At 44.0% G+C, this 20,000-nt stretch overlaps 1 protein-coding gene across 1 annotated transcript in view; it reads right to left on the bottom strand.

Annotated features, from left to right (window-relative positions):
• Nucleotides 1-13,564, bottom strand: part of LOC143276060 (aromatic-L-amino-acid decarboxylase-like) — a 22,846-nt gene extending 9,282 nt beyond the window's left edge. The window contains exons 1-8 of the mRNA XM_076580446.1: nucleotides 13,364-13,564; nucleotides 9,417-9,530; nucleotides 6,181-6,300; nucleotides 4,818-4,952; nucleotides 4,226-4,369; nucleotides 2,453-2,519; nucleotides 1,170-1,264; nucleotides 178-245 (exon numbers count right to left, since the gene is read on the bottom strand). Coding sequence (XP_076436561.1) covers nucleotides 178-245; nucleotides 1,170-1,264; nucleotides 2,453-2,519; nucleotides 4,226-4,369; nucleotides 4,818-4,952; nucleotides 6,181-6,300; nucleotides 9,417-9,530; nucleotides 13,364-13,564 — 944 coding nt within the window. The remainder of the gene's footprint in view (nucleotides 1-177; nucleotides 246-1,169; nucleotides 1,265-2,452; nucleotides 2,520-4,225; nucleotides 4,370-4,817; nucleotides 4,953-6,180; nucleotides 6,301-9,416; nucleotides 9,531-13,363) is intronic.
• Between the last annotated feature and the right edge of the window lie 6,436 nt (nucleotides 13,565-20,000).

Genomic DNA, 20,000 nt, shown 5'->3' with positions numbered 1-20,000 from the left:
AAGAGAGAAGATAGAGACAGAAAGACAGAAAACCTGTGTAAGCTGACGGGAGGGACTAAATAACTATAGACACAGAAAGTCAGACAGACAGACAGACAGACAGACAGACAGACGGACAGACAGACAGACAGACGAGGAGCACCACACTGATCCTCACCTCCTGTCAGGTCAACTTACCACAGGGGAGAGCACTCGTAGGTCACTTTCAGCCATTTGTGAGCGTTCAGGTTGAACGACGTGGCATACTGTGGAATGGATGAGTGAATGAATGAAGGAATGACTGCATGAAAGAAATGAGTACATCAATGAATGAATGAATGAATGAACGAACGAACGAGATTCCCAATGAAAATAATGATGGATGGGCGGATGAAAATGATCCGATAAATCGTTAGGAAAATCATTCACTGGGAAGATGGAGAGGAGACATTGACTGATCGATTGAAACATTCACACTGCATAATGATGGACATCTTAGACTCAAACCTAGCCTTGCAACCTGTCCGTGTTATACATTTGTATTTGTATTTCTTTTTATCACAACAGATTTCTCTGTGTGAAATTCGGGCTGCTCTCCCCAGGGAGAGCGCGTCGCTACACTACAGCGCCACCTATTTTTTTTTGGTATGTTTTCCTGCGCGCAGTTTTATTTGTTTTTCCTATCGAAGTGGATTTTTCTACAGAATTTTGCCAGGGACAACTCTTTTGTTGCCGTGGTTTCTTTTACGTGCGATAAGTGCATGCTGCACACTGCATTCTTAGCAGTGCTCTCCCAAGACAGAGATGCTTGGTCACTCAGAGTGCTGCTGCTGTTGTCTCATATAACGTACTATTACGGACCTCGGTTTATCGTCTCATCCGAATGACTAGCGTCCAGACCACCAGTCAAGGTCTAGTGGAGGGGGAGAAAATATCGGCAGCTGAGCCATGATTCGAACCAGCGCGCTAAGATTATCTCGCTTCCTATGCGGACGCGTTACCTCTAGGCCGTCACTCCACTGGCAAATCAACACAACATTAATCAGTTAGTAAAATCACAACAGATATTAATGGGAGATACAGGACAGAAGAGGTTGGGGAGGTGAAAGTTTGGGGTCAAAATGGCTAATGAGTAATGATAGAAATCAAATACACCGTGTTTCAGTACAGAACCAAGCGTGCTCCATCACCTCAACTCCATTCAGCAAGGGACGAAACTCTGGACAAATGAAGGCACTTCCGGCATAGGCAGCGTCCACGTGCATCCAGATGTTGTATTCCTCACCTGAGAGACGAGGGTATTACATCGGTGATAGATCAATGTGTAGGATAAAAAAAAATCCAATAAGTTCAATAACAACAAGATCAATAACACACACACACACACACACACACACACACACACACACACACACACACACACACACCACACACACACACACACATGGTATGACATGGTAAGCCATTCGATGGTATAGTGTGGATGGTATGGCATAGCATGGTATGGTTTTTGTACAATAAATTCAATAACAACAAGATCAATAACACACACACACACACACACACACACACACACACACACACACACACACACACACACACACACACATGGTATGGCATGGTGAGCCATAGGATGATATGGTATGGCATGGTATGGTTTCGTACATATGGTTTCGTCGGCTGATACATGTATCGTTTTACAGATGATGACAATAATTAGAATGTGCATTCGTATAGCGCCCTTTCTATGTATGAGCTAGAGATGATTGATATGAAAGAAAAAGTTACAAATTGCATAAACCACTCATGTCCATTCTCTCTTCACCCCCCCCCACCGCCCCCCCCCCTCCATCATTCCTTACACATGCAGTGAATTGGGAGGCAATGGAGAAGAAGTAGGAAACCAAAAGTGCTTAAAGATAGGTTCTGAAAAGACGAGTTTTTTTTTCGTAAAGAGCGAAAGGCAGAGACGGGGGTCAGATGAACGGAAAAGATATGGAACGTTGTACCAGATAATGAGGAGCAGCAAAGAGGAAAGAGCTTTCACCATAGGTTCTTTTTCTGACACGAGGAATTTTCAGAAGGTAATTTCCAGAGGAAGAGCGGAGAGTTCTTGAAGGAGTGTAAACACTGATCAGGTCAGAAAGATGGTTGGTCCAGTGGAGTGGAAAGCAGAAAAGCAGATACACGCAACTGAACATCTGATTATCGCCTCTACGCGGACCCTGTGCAGTACGGAGGTGTGAAATGCAATCAGTACGTGGGGCTTTGAGATTCAGACGGGCAGCATTGAAATATGAAATACACAAAACAATCTCTATATTCATGCTTTTTCTAATCATCCCATTGATAATTAAGTTTTTGGACAATTTATTTTGGCTACATCACACACACACACACACACACACACACACACACACACACACACACACACACACACACACAACTTTACAGTATGCCTAAACATACTCACAGAGAGGTCCCAGTTCCTTCAAGTTGTCAAAGGCACACGTGGGTGTCGATCCAAGTGTTGCACACAGCTGAAATTGTACAAATGCAACGTTTTGTCTCCGATGATGCTTAGATGCATCCGATGATGTCTCCGATGATGCTTGGGGAACACATTGTACATTTTGTCTCCCTTGATCTTTAAAACACAGCGTTAGTATTGAATATTGTATGAATGCATTGCCCTGTCTTCTTCTTCTTTTGAAAAAAATAAATTTCTGCATAAAATAGGGTCATATGATTCTATATTGAATGAAAATGTTTTGTCTTCATTCACACTTAAAATCCTGTGTATCACTGGAGTAAATGCGTTGTTATTTTTTCTGCCTTGATACTTAAAATAGGGCCATGGGACAACATATTGTACGAATGCATTATGTCCCTTGACATTTGAAATATGTGTATAGGATTCCATGCTGCAGGACTGTGATGTCTTCTCTCCCTTGATGCTAGAAACAGACTTACAGGATTACATATTGTATGAATGCATTGTTTGTGTCACTTAATTAACTCTCTCCATACGAACGGCGAAAGAGACGACGTTAACAGCGTTTCACCCCAATTACCATCATCAAAATATTGCAAGCGGAAGGCTCTTATACTGAAGAAGTGAATGTTGACAAAGAATACCACAATTCTGACGACGGAAGCTAAAGGTTGGGTCATTGAGACACCCACTGGACATCCGAGGGGTCTGTGCAGAGGAGAAGAGAGGACTGTCCGTACTGAGTGAGTTAAAACACAGCGGTAGTATTGAATATTGTATGAATGCACTGCCCTGTCTTCTTCTTCTTTTGAAAAAAATAAATTTCTGCATAAAATAGGATCATATGATTCTATATTGAATGAAAATGTTTCGTCTTCATTCACACTTAAAATCCTGTGTATCACTGGAGTAAATGCGTTGTTATTTTTTCTGCCTTGATACTTAAAATAGGGCCATGGGACAACATATTGTACGAATGCATTATGTCCCTTGACATTTGAAGTATGTGTATAGGATTCCATGCTGCAGGACTGTGATGTCTTCTCTCCCTTGATGCTAGAAACAGACTTACAGGATTACATATTGTATGAATGCATTGTTTGTGTCACTTAATTAACTCTCTCCATACGAACGGCGAAAGAGACGACGTTAACAGCGTTTCACCCCAATTACCATCATCAAAATATTGCAAGCGGAAGGCTCTTATACTGAAGACGTGAATGTTGACAAAGAATACCACAATTCTGACGACGGAAGCTAAAGGTTGGGTCATTCAGACACCCACTGGACATCCGAGGGGACTGTGTAGAGGAGAAGAGAGGACTGGCCGTACTGAGTGAGTTAAAGCAGCGCCGTGGGGGTAACACATCGCAGGAATCGATTTTTTTCCCTTGATATCTTAAACATGACTGAATAACCGAACAGACAAAATAGTGTACGAATGGACTGGGAATTCTCACCTGAAACTTTACGGAGGACCAAAGGACTAAAAATTGCACGGGTGTATTCGTTTGTCATCCTTCGTTGTGATATTGGAGAGAAAACAAACAAACAGGGAGCCCCTCTCTGTGTCTTCTGTCTGTCTGTCTCATATACAAGCAAGCACACACACACACACACACACACACACACACACACACACACACACAATGAGACGAAAGGAGAAAGAGACAGATGATACAGGCAGAGAGAAGAGACACACAGCGAGAGACAAACAAACAACAGACAGGGAGCGCTAAAGACAAAAGTTACATAGAAAGGAATGAGTCCTTTGCCCAAATCCTCCAGTATGGCGGCCTTCAGAGTGGCTCCGCGCAGCGCCCCCTGGTCGTCAGTCTCGAGAGCGCGCATGCGTACTCCGCCCACCAGCCCTGCCCTGATCACTGATGAGTGAGCCTGCGGAGTGAAACCATACTGATGTTAATAATATCAATGATGATAACGGTGATGACGATGATGATGATGATAACTTTGACAAATAAACATGGCACACACACATACACAAACATACGCAGACACGTACACACAAACACACACATACACACAACACCGCACACACGCACGCACATAGCCATACACACATGCACACACACACGCACGCACACACAAACATAAAAACAGACATGCACAAATCATATGCATACACATTTACCAGGTTGATGTCATACGTGTATTAAACTACAGAAGCATACAACAGACACTAATTCTAAAATGATCGTGTGTATCAATTTTCTCGCAATGCAGTTAATCTTGTGACGAGCAGCAAGAACAGTGAAAGACAGTAAATAAGAAAGAAAGGGTGAGGGTGAGTGGGGGGGGGGGGAGGTCCACGATCAACAAACACCTGATCAGAGCAGTAAGCCACCAGTCTGTCCATCACGTGACCAAGCGTGACGTCAGGCTGGGTTTGCTTCTGTGTCCTGAAGGTCAGTGTTCTGGCGGCCAGCAGACAGGTCAGTATGGCTCCACTGGCGTTCGCCTGACCACACACACACACACACACACACACACACACACACACACACACACACACACACACACACACACGCACACACACACACACACGCTATGGTTCATCCTCCATTGAAAAATAAAACTCAGTTCGTGATGATTCAAATGAGCTTAATTCAAACCCACAAAACATTTCCCAGAATTTATCTGTCCTCTAAACTGCTAATGAAAGAATTGAAGTTCTGCTGACCACAGAGTCTTAGGAATAACAAGCAATGTCACCTCATCTTGGTAAAAAGCAACTTCAGCAAGCTAACAGACAAAACAGGCAACTTAAACCCAACACGGGCTTCATGACTATACCGTAAAAAAAAAGAAGAGGTACAACAACAGCAACAACAAACAATGCCTTAAACTTACAAGCGAGGAAACAATTCCCTATTCGTATATATAGCACATCATTGATAATGCTTCTACATACACTGAGCTGTCAAAGATTTGTTTAAACTATCAGTACATATGAAAGATCTATCAAACTGGCAAAACAGTGCAACTTGTCTGGCAGACTCTGAAAATGCACTTGCAGATTGTCTTTCACATCAAGACTAAACGTTAAACGTTTGTAGGATGAATGTCTTCTGATGCATGAAACACTTCATGATAATACTTCATCTGTTCACTTGTAATGATCACCAACATACGCATAAAATAAGTCTCCCATTCACATTTGTTACTATGCATGTAAATCAGGTCTCACATATTCTGTTGATGGTAATGTAATGGAATCACACTCAAAAACTCTTTTAAAAAGTATTTTAAAAACCCAAACCCAATTCCCCAATGAAGCTTTCAAATATGACACCACGGTTTCCGATGGTGTACAAGTCATTATTTAGTATAAAAAGGTAGGATAAAAAAACCCAAAAAACCTTCTAACAAAAACAAACAAACAAAAACCAAACAAAAAACAACAACAACAACAACAAAATAAACAAACAAACAAACAAACAAAACAAAAAAACCAAGGGGAATATCATAACAGCATCAAAACAATCACTTTTTCATGTTTTATGGACAATCATACTTTTGTCTTGTACCTCATAACAAACAAAAAAAAAAAAAAAAAAAAAAAAGCGGACGCAGAGTTACTGAAGAACCCAGACGAACAGAGCGACAAAACAGAGTACAGACAGAAGACAATCAGGGAACAAAAGAAGCAAGGTGAACACCATGACAACACTTATCAAAGTCACCACCTCGATGATTCCCCCTCCTTGACCAGGGTGGGAGAAGAGAAAGAAGGGAGGTAAGTGAAGCATCTGGGCCAACCAGTCCATCGTGACCATTTCCAGTTCCACGCTCATGGGACAGGATTCCTGTCGGTAGGATTAACACACACACACCATCAACAACAACAAAAGCAGCAACAACAACAGCAACAACAAAAGCAGCAGCAATAGCAGCAGCAACAACCATAACAGCTGCAGCAACAAACAACAACAGCAGCAGCCACAGAAGCAGCAACAGCAGCAGCAGCAGCAGCAGCAACAACAAAAACAGCAGCAGCAATGACAATGAAGTCACCATCATCAAGTCCAATTTCTAGTTCCACACTCGTGAGGCACATCTCCCATCTTCATGACTAACACACCTCAGGGACGACAAGTTTTCTCCCTTGCTTTTCGCCACAGACGGCCCATTTGTAAGGGTTTGGAAAAAAAAAATTACAAAAAATACAAAATACTGTGTAAGAAAATGAAACTTTCAGAACTGGTTTATTACGTGTTGAGCTATTACATATATATACATATAAAAATCAAAATTCTCATCTTATTTTTACGGTTTTGCCATATGTAGAAAATACTGCCAATTTTTCACCCCGAATCACCACACCCATGCTCGCTTTCTGCATTAAATTCGCCAGTTTCTTCTTCATCATCATCCACCTCTTCAATGTCCGACCCTTCAGTTTGTAGCATTTCAAGTACTTCGGCAACCCTAAAACGTTGCCGTTACTGCCTTGTTCGCTTCACAACATTCCGAGAAGACGACCAGTCAGTGACTTTGTCAGCGTGTGTGCGAGACGGGCCACACATCCCAGGCTGACCAATCATACTGTTCGACTGTGGAATTCCTTCGTCCGAATCCGAATACGTTTTGTGTAGGAATGCGTGAGCATTCCTTCGTCCGGAGAGAGTTAACAGAAGCAGCAGCATCACATGGGACAACCAGTTCATCATGAATTTTTCTACGTCAGTATTCATGGGGCACATCTTTTGTTGTTATGATTACATCTCATCACTACACCAAGAGGTGATTCCTGCTGCATAAAAACAAAAGCAATAGCTTAATGCTAACATGCCCCTAACGACTCAAAACCATATATTATTTGCTTACCATCTGAATCGAGTGTTTGTCGAGCTGAAAGTTGTTTGCTGGAAACGGATCAATTCTAGAAATCTTTAAACATCCCACATCGATCAGCAATTCATTGTTTTACGATCTTGATGATATATCACAGTTTCAAACTTGTGTTAATCACGACTTTTTGGCTTTGATGAATAGAACAAAATTGCCAAACACATTTTCGAGCTAATATTTGTATTTGTATTTCTTTTTGTCACAACAGATTTCTCTGTGTGAAAATTCGGGCTGCTCTCCCCAGGGAGAGCGCGTCGCTACACTACAGCACCACCCACTGTTTTGTATTTTTTCCTGCTTGCAGTTTATTTATTTGTTTTACCTATCGAAGTGGATTTTTCTTCAGAATTTTGCCAGGAACAACCGTTTTGTTGCCATGGGTTCTTTTACGTGCACTAAGTGCATGCTGCACACGGAAACTCGGTTTATCGTCTCATCCGAATGACTAGCGCCCAGATCACCACTCAAGGTCTAGTGGAAGGGGAGAAAATATCGGCGCTGAGCCGTGATTCGAACCAGCGCGCTCAGAATCTCTCGCTTCCTAGGCGGACGTGTTACCTGTATATAGGCCATCACTCCACATATACGATAATCAGTCCGGACATATCCAGTTTTTTTCGTATGCATTCTCCAAGTTGTGAAGGTTCATTACCACCTACCATTCCGATGAAGAAGAAAAAAAAGAAAAAGAAAACACATAAAACAACCCCCACATGCACACACAACAACAACAACAAAAACTCGTTGTCGGAATCTGTGAAAACGAACGCTCAGTATTACAAAATTCTTATTTTTTTCTCTCCCAAAAATGGCGGAAGTTGACGTTTTCCTGTATGATTGCCAGAAAGAATTACGCACATGTGTGGTGCAACATACTGGCAGGCCTAACAGACAACTGCCCGACTCGTCCTCAGAAAGAAAAGATCTGAGCACATCACTCCTCTTTTGCAACATCTCCACTGGCTCCCTGTCTCACACCGAATAAAGTACAAGATCAGCACTCTATGTTATAGATATATTCACAAAACTGCCCCTTCCTATCTCTGCGGCTGCCTTCACCTCTACACTCCATCTTGCTCACTACGATCGGCTTCGGATCCACTCTGTTTACGCATACCCAGATTCAAACGCTCGACTGTTGGCCGCCGTTCTTTCTCTGTCTCTGGACCTTGCAATTAGAATGAACTTCCTCTTTCGCTTCGTCAAGTCTCCACACCCAGCTCTTTCAGTCTGGCCTTTCAAGTATAGCCTCCCTTCACTGCCTCTTCCTTGTCTTTAGTTTCTCCAGTTTTAGAGTTATGGATGCGTGTGAATGACTGGTGCGAAAGCGCTTCGATTTGTCTCTGCACAAGATTCAGCGGTATATAAATACTATTATTATTATCATTATAGTCGTTCGTGTACATTATGCAGGAAGTGATGGTGCCTGTGCACAAATCTTCCTCTAAATTCAACGGCTTCCTTTCAGTAACATATCAACGCAAATAGATCATGAGTGTCGATACACAGAGAGCTGAAGGTGCTTTGTGGGAGTGGAGAGTACTTACAGACCTACTGTACCACACACACACACACACACACACACACACACACACACACACACACACACACACACACAACACACACACAGCAAGATCCCGAAGATGCTTTTGTATGGCCACCTGAAGGAAGGCCACCGCGAACTTGGAAGACCCTGCAAGCGCTTCAAGGACACCTTGAAGACAAACCTCAAAACCTGTGACACAGACATCGCTTCCTGGGAAACTGATGCCCTTGACCGCTCTCGCTGGAGGATGCTGTGCTCTAGTGGCATAAAGACGTTTGAAAACAAGAGAACGCTGGCCATTAAGAAGAAGCGTGAGCGAAGGAAACAGGGCTCAACTTCTGGAGACATTTTCCCTTGCAACACCTGTGGGAAGTGCTGCGCATCCAGAATCGGCCTCTTCTCCCATATGAGGACACACACCGACAGATAAGCCTGGCTGCCTACTCATCCGTCGGTCCTACGGGAGACTCCATCATATACATATACACTGAAAACCAAAGTAACTGTCCCTTGCCCATGACTCACCCAGGAAAACCCCAAGCACCCAATGGCGTTGATCAGTATGTCAGCCAGCGTAGATGCATAGGAGAAACCGATGCTCCAATAGGCGAAGAATTTGGGAGAGCGAAAGTGAGACGTCTGAAAGACAGAAAAGAACATCGATTTTTTTTAAATTAATAAGCAGCGATTATTCACCGCAGAAGACACAGGAGGTTGATTTATTCTTTCGAAAGCTAGAAAACACACACACACACACACACACACACACACACACACATCATACGCTGTGACCAGTACGATATGCAAATTGTAGTGGAAATCGCACTTTACTCACTTTCACGTGTTTAGACTTAGATGGAAGTGGTGATGGGGGACACGGGAGGGGGCTGGGGGGAAGGGGGGTTGGCAGGAGGAGGGGGGGGGGCACACAGGGGAGGTGTTGGGGGGAGGGGGCTAGCAGACTGTACTGACAGTGTGACTTGTAACAAAGCTAAATGCCGAAGACAGCTAATGTCTTGCGACTTATGCAATCACAAAAGACAGCAATGGATATCGCAAGTCACACACTGTGCTCGATCCAAACTCTTAACAAAAGGCATACATAGAGAAGGTAGAATTAAGAGCAGTAATAACAGGAAATACTCGGGGAAGGTTGATATTAGAGCAGAAATGACAGGAAAATTTACAGGGAAGGTGACTAACGAAGCATCAATGACAAAGAAGTGTACAGAAAAGGTTGAAACAGTCGTACAAGCCACATGGAAATATATAAAGCGGATCGATGTAACAGCAGAAAAGGAAAAAAAAAAACCCATAAAGTTAGGAGCAAACAAACGGAAAGGTGGAACATCACAAACAGAAAAAAACATAATCGGGGACAGAAAGGAGACAGACAGACGATCACACACACACACACACACACACACACACACACACACACACACACAGATGCGTTTCGTTTATTCATTTATAGTCTGTTCATCTAAGATGATGATATTAAACTGAAAATAAATGATGTTATCATTATTATTATTATTATTATTATTATTATTATTATTATCATTATTTGTATTATTAATTTTTCTATCATAATGGTAATTATTACTATCATTAATTAGAAATCGTCCTTTGTGAAAATCAATGGCAGGGGAAGGAATATTCAACTGAAATGGGGGCGGTTGAGGTGTAGGGGTGAGAGGTGGGAATTGAGGAAGGCAAAGAGAGAGAGAGAGAGAGAGAGAGAGAGCAGAATGTGGAAAAGATCGAACACAAAATGTAAAATGGAGAAGGTGGATGTCAGTGATTGGAGAATGAAACACACACACACACACACACACACACACACACACACACACACACACACAGTGAGAGAGAGAGAGAGAGAGTGACAGAGACAGAGACAGAGAGACAGAGACAGAGACAGAGAGAGAATCAATCGGGAGGAGAGGAGCGAAGCACAGACAGACAGACAGACACACAGACAGGCAGAGACACCATCAATCGTGGACAAAGAGGAGACAAACATAGACAGAGAGACAGACCGACAAACAGACAAACCCAGGAAGACATACAGACACACAGACACACAGACACACACACACACACACACACACACACACACACACACAAAATGGCAGAGACTATCAATCCGGGACAAAGAGGAGACAAACACAACAGATAAACACAGACTGTTGCTGAATGACTGAGGAGACTGACAGAATACATAAGGAAGGAAAATAAACAGCGAGTTCACAGTCTTCAGTCTCTCACACTCTCAGCAAACAAGAACATAGTCGCAAGGAAGTACCCCTGAGCTTAAAAGACAAACAAAAAAAACAAAAAAAACAACAAAAAAAAGGGTTTTTTTACCCTGACGAGGGACAAACTTCTGATGCGTCGCGAGTCCGCTTCACCTTGCACAGTTTGTTTACTACTCTTTTTTTGTGCTGCCCCATCATCTGTACCGTTTCAGTGGCCCTGCTCCCACGCCACTCATTCAGATTACCCCATACACGGCCACACCCGGGTTCGTCCGTCACAGTTCCAGCGTCGATAGTGCGCAGGGAACCATCGATGTTTGGTCGCCAGGAGGCCACACACCAGAGGAAACCCTGCACTGCTGCGGAGTCACTTCGGTGGTGTTCAGTGATGCCTGTTCTGATTTAACGTACTTAGGACACCACCTACCAAGCCCCCTACTAACGACAATAATGGCTTAGTCGCTGAGCCAGACTGAGTGAGCGTCCCCTCCAGAGCGGAGGCCGCCACCACGTCCCTCAAACAACAGACCCCCATGAATCTGCCGACACTGAAGACATTGACAGGACTCACCCCAAGCACAGAAGTGGAGGGGTATCGAAACTGAGGTCACCATGAGAGCAGGGCATGAAAGGCCACAGACTTTGAGACTGTTTTGTTTATGTTGATGATGATGGAGGAGGAGGATGACGATGACGATGTTGCTATGGAGGTCCGTTTTGGTTTTGGGACTGCGTATCAAGGCTGTACTCTACGCTTCCTGTCATAATGATATCCCGGCGTTAACCAGGCCCGAGAGATACAGACACTTGCAGTGTTGGTCAGGTAATTAGAGCTACACACCCAAAGACGCATCCTTGAAGTGGATGACACTCGACTGTGTGGTCCCAGTCTCCCCATTTAAGCCCACAGCACTCAACTCTGGGTAGGAGCCGGCCACGGGCCGAAAAACCCACCTCCGCTGGGATTCGAACCCGCGTCCTCCCAGCCGTCAGTCCGCGACGCTAACTACTTCGCCACGGGCCTACTTTGTTTTGTCGACGCGATCCAAACAATAAGATCGAACTAATAGGCAGGCTAGTGACACGTAGTCCTCTCACAGTGTTCTTCCACAAAGCAAACGTCCACCAACTCAGCTCAGGTGAGACACTTGGGCACCTCGACGCAACCCCCGTTATAGCGGCAGAGTAATCAACGTGATGACTGTGGCGTCAAATGGTTGAAGACCTCCTCCGGCGTTGAACTGAGACACCAGTTCCAATAAAGGGGGTCCCTCCACTCTGTGGGTCCTCTCGGTCGGCCAGCGTGGAGCTCTTCAGCCCCTTTGTCAGCTTCTTTGTTCCCCCAGCCCCTTTGTCCTGCCAGTGTTCTTGGGTGGTCCCACCACCTCGATACCCTTCCATTCCTTTGGAAGATGTTCGTGCCAAGTTCCCAGCACACAGTTAAATCCAGCCAGTTTTTCTTGGGTGGTCCTACAACCTCAGCTCCCTTCCATCCTCTTGGAAGACTGTGTTAAGTTTCTTGCACACATTAACTCAATCCAGCCAACCATTCGTTTGATTTTCATGACTGCTCAAGTGAATAACGTAATAGTTACTAACGTGATGTAACTAAGTGATGACGTCAAAACCCTTGTCAACATGTTCGAACCACCTATCCTTTTTTCCAGATTCTCACCACAGACCACTGAATTAAGAATAAGAAAATTACTGTTGAGCAGTTTTTTTCTTCCACCTGATATAAGGATCTGTCAGGGCTTCGTTTAAAAAAAACAACACCACCACCATTTCACCCGAATTCTGACAGATTCAGAGGTTACTGCACACACACACACACACACAACACACACACACACACACACACACACACACACCACACACACACACACAACACACACACACACACACACACACACATTTGAACACGCACATTTCAACGATTCACCCACGCTTGGTACATGCGAATTGAATTGCCGTATTCATCACAGGTATCCGAAATAAATGAAATAATTCTCTGTTCTCCTCTCTTACCGCAGGCATTCGGAACTCACTCTGTCAAACAGGCAGACAGAGAGACACACGGACAGACAGACCGAGATTGGGACAGACAGTGAAACATACATACATGCATACATACAGCCAGACACTATCAACGGGGGAGGAAGGGGAGGGGCTTGGGGATGGGGGGGGGGGGCGGGAAGAGGGCGGACTGACCCCCGGCATGATGACTCTCTCAATGTCGGAGAAGACGGCTTCCCAAGGCTCAGCGTTCTCCGGGGCCGTGTCGGGAATCAGCTCACGCAGGAACCCTGGCTTCACATCCGGGAACGGTGGTCTATCCCGGATGTTCTCCAGGTAGGAAGTGACGTAACGCAACAGTTCAACTCCATGTTTTTCAAAGGATTCAGCATCCATCGTTTTTGTTGCTGCGTTTGCTCCTGCTCTTGATGGTGTGTGTACTGGATTTTCTGAAACAAATAATGGCACAATGTTGACGCTAGTCTTCAGCTTTTGTTTTATGCCATGATTGGATATCAGGTGGTGTGGCTGTGCGTTGTCATAGGGAATGTACATCTGACATATTCTAAGTGCGAGTTTGGCAGTGAAAGGGTTAATTAAGATGTATCTTGACATACTTCTTCCTCTAACTACATACACGCCCGCATGCCCCTCCCTCAGCCCCGCCCCCAGCCCCTCGCTCCCACCACACTCTCTCTCTCTGAAGGGAAGGGGAGGGGAGAGGGCGGAATAGAAGTGAGAGTAGGCAGATGGAGTGAATTTGAGTGGAATTGTAAATGGGTTTGATGATACTTGTTCGCCAAGTGGTTGGGGTGAGTCATGTGTGTGTGAACAAAGAGACGTGTAAAGGCACGTGAAAATGGATCGTGAAAGTGTTCATATTCATTGTTTCGTTTTATTGATTGTTATTATTGCATTTATCTATATTTTGTCTAGCGCGTTGAGCCTGGTTATTCTGGTGGAATTGCGCTTTTTGAGAAATATCCGTATATTATTTCCATTATCATTACTGTTATTAGTAGTAGCAGTAGTAGTACTTTCGGCCAGCTCGTTCATACAATATGTTCATATGGATTTCTCCTTTTCATCCCTTGTGATCAAGACTCAAGACTTTTGTTATACTCTCTCTCTCTATCTCTGTCTCTGTCTGTCTGTCTGTCTGTCTGTCTCTCTCTCTCTCTCTCTCTCTCTCTCTCTCCTCTCATCCACTAATTCTTCTTCTTCTTCACCTCTCTCTCTCTGTCTCTGTCTCTTTCTCTGTCTTTCTCTCTCCTCTCATCCACTAATTCTTCTTCGTCTTCTTCACCTCTGTCTCTCTGTCTCTTTCTCTGTCTCTCTGTCTCTTTCTCTGTCTCTCTGTCTCTCCTCTCATCCACTAATTCTTCTTCTTCTTCACCTCTCTCTGTCTCTGTCTCTCTCTTTCTCTCCTCTCATCCATTCACTAATTCTTCTTCTTCTTCTTCTCTCTCTCTCTCTCATCCACTAATTTTTCTTCTTCTTCTTCACCTCTCTCTCTCTGTGTCTCTGTCGCTCTCTCTCTCTCTCTCTCTCTCTCTCTCTCCTCTCATCCACCAATTCTTCTTCTCCTCTCTATCTCTCTCTCTCTGTGTCTCTGTCTCTGTCTCTCTCTCTCTCTCTCGTCTCATCCGTTCACTAATTCTTCTTCTTCTTCTCCTCTCTCTCTCTCCTCTCATCCACCAATTCTTCTTCTTCTTCTTCACCCTTCTCTCTCTCTTCTCTCTGTCTCTCTCTCCCTCTCTCTCCCCTCTCATCCACTCACTAATTCTTCTTCTTCTTCTTCTTCTTCTTCTTCTACCCCCCCCGCCCCCCCCCCCCCCTCTCTCTCTCACTCATTTTTTTTAACCACTAGCCTTTAGTTTCCATTTCTCTCTCCTTCTCCTTGTCACTGTCTCTCTCTGCTCTCTCTCTCTCTCACTCTGTGCAGTTTGGACTGGAAATGTGGCATCTATCTATAACGCACCCGCTGGGTATCAAGTATGGTCCCAATCAGTAGGTGACTGATGTTAATTTCAAACAACTGAATTAATTGCCATCACTTGTCGCGGTGACAGGACAGTAACGCGCGCCCAAACGTGTGTGTGTGTGTGTGTGAAATGTGTGGATGATAGGTGGCAAGACTTTCTTAACTCTCTCCATACGAACGGCGAAAGAGACGACGTTAACAGCGTTTCACCCCAATTACAACCATCAAAATATTACAAGCGGAAGGCTCTTACACTGAAGAGGTGAATGTTGACAAAGAATACCACAATTCTGACGACAGAAGCTAAAGGTTGGGTCATAGAGACACCCACTGGACATCCGAGGGGTCTGTGTAGAGGAGAAGAGAAGACTGGCCGTACTGAGTGAGTTAATGCAAATGGGATCTGGGTTTCAGACCTGTGCCGCACTAATCCATGTGAAGGCTGCGATGTCCTTGTGAGTGTTCACTGTATGCATAATTTGCATGAACAGCCGTTACAAAGACCTGTGTGATGGTGAATTAATTACCTTTTCCGTTTGGTCTCGCCGACCGCGAAGGCCATACCAGGGCTGTTAACTGTCGCATTATAGTATGTGATACCCCCAGAGAAACAGCAGTAGTGGTGGTGACGTTTCGCACGTTGTATTGTAACATGGCTTCCTCTAATTACATATGATATGTTATTATGTCCGACTGAATGAGAATGTGCTACACGGAATGAGAACAATACTGCTGACAGCTTACGTGGTTGTTTTGAGTAAACAAAGTGTCGCGCATTTTGTTGTTGTTGATGTTATGTTGTAGACGTTTTGGTTCTATTTCGAGAGAAAGGAAGGAGGAATGCGGAGTGTAAGAAGGACGGAGGAACAGAAACGGAGATTATGTCAGGAACGCAAGCACACTTCACATGGTTTGTTTTGAAATATAGCGAAAACGAATTTGTTTATGGAAGGGAAGTAGAATACCAGTACGTACTTCTTTTCATTCAGGCCCAAGGGCAAGAAGAGAAAAATGAATTACAAAAAAACACCCCGTAAAGATCATAGAAAAAAGAGAAGCACACACACACACACACACACACAAAAGAAAAAAAGAACCCAACCACCACCAAACAAAAAACAAAACAAAACAAAACAAAAAAAAACAACAACAAAAAAACCAACAAAAAAACACCCCAACAACAACAACCCAAAATCACCACTAACAAATACATGCACTCTCTCATATGTATGCATGGACGCTCACATATTTTCACAATAATACATTGACAAATTGGTAAAAATATTGCATAGATACACACATATAAATATAACCTACATACATGCACGCATACGTATGAGTGTTGATGATACGGATACAGACATGTAATATTTTAAGTGTATGACTATTTTGCTTATTTACCCCCCTAGTAGGCAGCCATACTCCGTTTTCGGGGGTGTGCATGCTGGATATGTTCTTGTTTCCACAACCTACCAAACGCTGACATGGATTACAAGATGACAGGATTTTTAACGTCCGTATTGATTTTCTGCGTGCGAATACATACACTAACAGGGTTCAGGCACTATCAGGTCTGCCCATAATTATGTTGACCTGGGAGATCGGAAAAACCTCCAAACTTTACCCACATAGCGCTGTTACCGAGATTCGAACCTAGGACCTTCAGATTGAAAGTCCAACGCTTTAACCACCCGGAGCTCTGAAGCTGGTTTTGTGTATATCAGCCTCAGGGCACAAAACATATGCGGGAAATGGAGACATATATGTGTCTTACTGAGTCCAAAACATGGCACACTCATATCTCTTCCTGTACAATACATTAGAGAAATATCCTTTATAATAGTATGTAATTCAAGTGTCTGAGCATATTGAAGGTATGCATAAACATCGGAGTACAACATGGTAATATGAGAAAGATATTAGCTGCTCGATTTACTGACCAGTTACGAAATTGTAGCACCCGCAAAGAAAATCAATTATCACAGTATGAAAGTAGGCCAATTATTTTACCTTTTTTCTTTTTTTTTTCCCTGTTGATGGAATGAATAAAATATCCAGACAAATAATGCATGGTGTTGCCATTTGTTGCTCCGCACAGTTCAGAGAGTTGCGTGTTAAAACAAACAAAACACACACACACACACACACACACACACACACACACACACACACACACACACACACACAAAACAAAAAAAAAACAAAAAACAAAACAAAAAAAACAACAAAAAACAAACTCCGAGATCTACGTACATAACACGCTTTTGAAAAAGTCATCTCGATTTGTTCAGCAAAAATAATGGCCTTTTTTTCATGCCTTGATGACTGTCGACGTGTCTATGTACATTGCTAATGAGGGGTTTACTTTCTTGCATTCCTGCTGAGTGTTTGCTGTGGTATGTGTCTTAATGTGGGCTGAAGGTATCGATCACCTTGTGTGTGCGTGCGTGTGTGTGTGTGTGTGTGTGTGTGTGTGTGGATCATATGCATCATTTCATATTGTAGTTTCACGTTTACTAGTCTACGGTTTTATGCATCCTTTGTGTTTAGGCTTTGTTGATTAATTCCATTCTTTTCCATTTCTATTTTCTTTCTGATTCTAAAGGCAAGCACTGTAGCCTATGACACAAAATTGCGGATTATGACATATATATCAACTTGACGTCATCCGTGAATTACGTCACGCCTTGACTTTCTCCTATTGCTGAAGGGTGACCTTTACCTGTTACGGTCGTGAGATTGTTGTACCAGCGGAGATGTGGGAACATTAGCAACGGCTTGACTTATCAACCAGCCGGATTAAGTGTACTGACATAAGTGTGAGTACTAATCCCAACCGTTTGAAGTGGTAAATAAGTGAATTATTACTAGATCCTACTCAGCAAGTGCAGTGTTCCTTCTTCTTCTTCTTCTGCGTTCGTGGGCTGCAACTCCCACGTTCACTCGTATGCACACGAGTGGGCCTTTACGTGTATGACCGTTTTTACCCCGCCATGTAGGCAGCCATACTCCGTTTTCGGGGGTGTGCATGCTGGGTATGTTCTTGTTTCCATAACCCACCGAACGCTGACATGGATTACAGGATCTTTAACGTGCATATTTGATCTTCTGCTTGCATATACACACGAAGGGGGTTCAGGCACTAACAGGTCTGCGCATATGTTGACCTGGGAGATCGTAAAAATCTCCACCCTTTACCCACCAGGCGCCGTCACCGTGATTCGAACCCGGGAACCTCAGATTGACAGTCCAACGCTTTAACCACTCGGCTATTGCGCCCGTCACAGTGTTCCAGTTCACCTGTTCAACCTTGTGCTCCCTTTCCCCATCCCTACTTCCCTTCCATCCCCTTTCCTTACACTGCCCCTACCAGTCACTGTTCAGGAACATACCAGTTGAAAAACATTGCTGTATTCATATTTTTTTTTTATGATGTCGTTGTCCATCCTTCGTCCTCAAGAAGACAGAACCCACTTACTCAACGAGATCCCCCCCCCCCCCCCCCCCCCCCCGCCCCCCCCCCTGCCCCCCCCCCCCCCCCCCGTCTCTACAACGTATCATCGAAACTGATAGAACCCATGTCCGTATCACTGTGTGGATCTGTCTCCCAGGGTCATCATCAACTGTGTGTTGTGTCTCGCCTGCTGTCAGTTCGTGTGGATGGTACGAGCTGAGTGAGTCCTGGACATGTTGGTAGGTGTCATCAGTTTCATTGTCTTTATGATATCTTGAACAATGTTGATGGACTCCTCTGTTCTTGCTCATCTGATAATAGCACATCGTCCTCACTGTCATGACAAATGTCCATCTGATCGTGTCCTGTCTGTTCAGTTTTTGTCTTTACTGTCATGACAACTGTCCATCTGATCGTGTCCTGTCTGTTCAGTTTTTGTCCTTACTGTCATGACAGCTGCCCATCTGATCGTGTCCTGTCTGTTCAGTTTTTGTCTTCACTGTCATGACAACTGTCCATCTGATCGTGTCCTGTCTGTTCAGTTTTTGTCCTTACTGTCATGACAACTGTCCATCTGATCGTGTCCTGTCTGTTCAGTTTTTGTCCTTACTGTCATGACAACTGTCCATCTGATCGTGTCCTGTCTGTTCAGTTTTTGTCCTTACTGTCATGACAACTGTCCATCTGATCGTGTCCTGTCTGTTCAGTTTTTGTCCTTACTGTCATGACAACTGTCCATCTGATCGTGTCCTGTCTGTTCAGTTTTTGTCCTTACTGTCATGACAACTGTCCATCTGATCGTGTCCTGTCTGTTCAGTTTTTGTCTTTACTGTCATGACAACTGTCCATCTGATCGTGTCTTGTCTGTTCAGTTTTTGTCCTTACTGTCATGACAACTGTCCATCTGATCGTGTCCTGTCTGTTCAGTTTTTGTCCTTACTGTCATGACAACTGTCCATCTGATCGTGTCCTGTCTGTTCAGTTTTTGTCCTTACTGTCATGACAACTGTCCATCTGATCGTGTCCTGTCTGTTCAGTTTTTGTCCTTACTGTCATGACAACTGTCCATCTGATCGTGTCCTGTCTGTTCAGTTTCTTTCTCTGCACTGTCGGCTTGTCTGCCTCAGTCATTGTGTTCAGTATGTATTGTTGATATACGCGGAGAGAGAGAGAGAGAGAGGTGGGGGGGAGATAGGGAGAGAGAGGGAGGGAAAGAGAAAGTGAGAGAAAGGAGAGAAAGAGAGAGGAAGAAAAGAGAGAGAGAGAAAGGGGTAGAGATAGGGAGAGAGAGGGAGGGAAAGAGAAAGTGAGAGAAAGGAGAGAGATTCAAGATTCAAATGGTTTAATGACTTAAGCAACATGCTCATATCACCGTGGAAAACACGCTCCCCCCC

The sequence above is a fragment of the Babylonia areolata genome, chromosome 31, assembly GCF_041734735.1.
Source record: "Babylonia areolata isolate BAREFJ2019XMU chromosome 31, ASM4173473v1, whole genome shotgun sequence".
Lineage (NCBI taxonomy): Eukaryota > Metazoa > Mollusca > Gastropoda > Neogastropoda > Buccinidae > Babylonia > Babylonia areolata.
The sequence above is the reverse complement of the archived record's forward strand: the minus strand, read 5'-3'. Positions and strand labels throughout refer to the sequence as shown.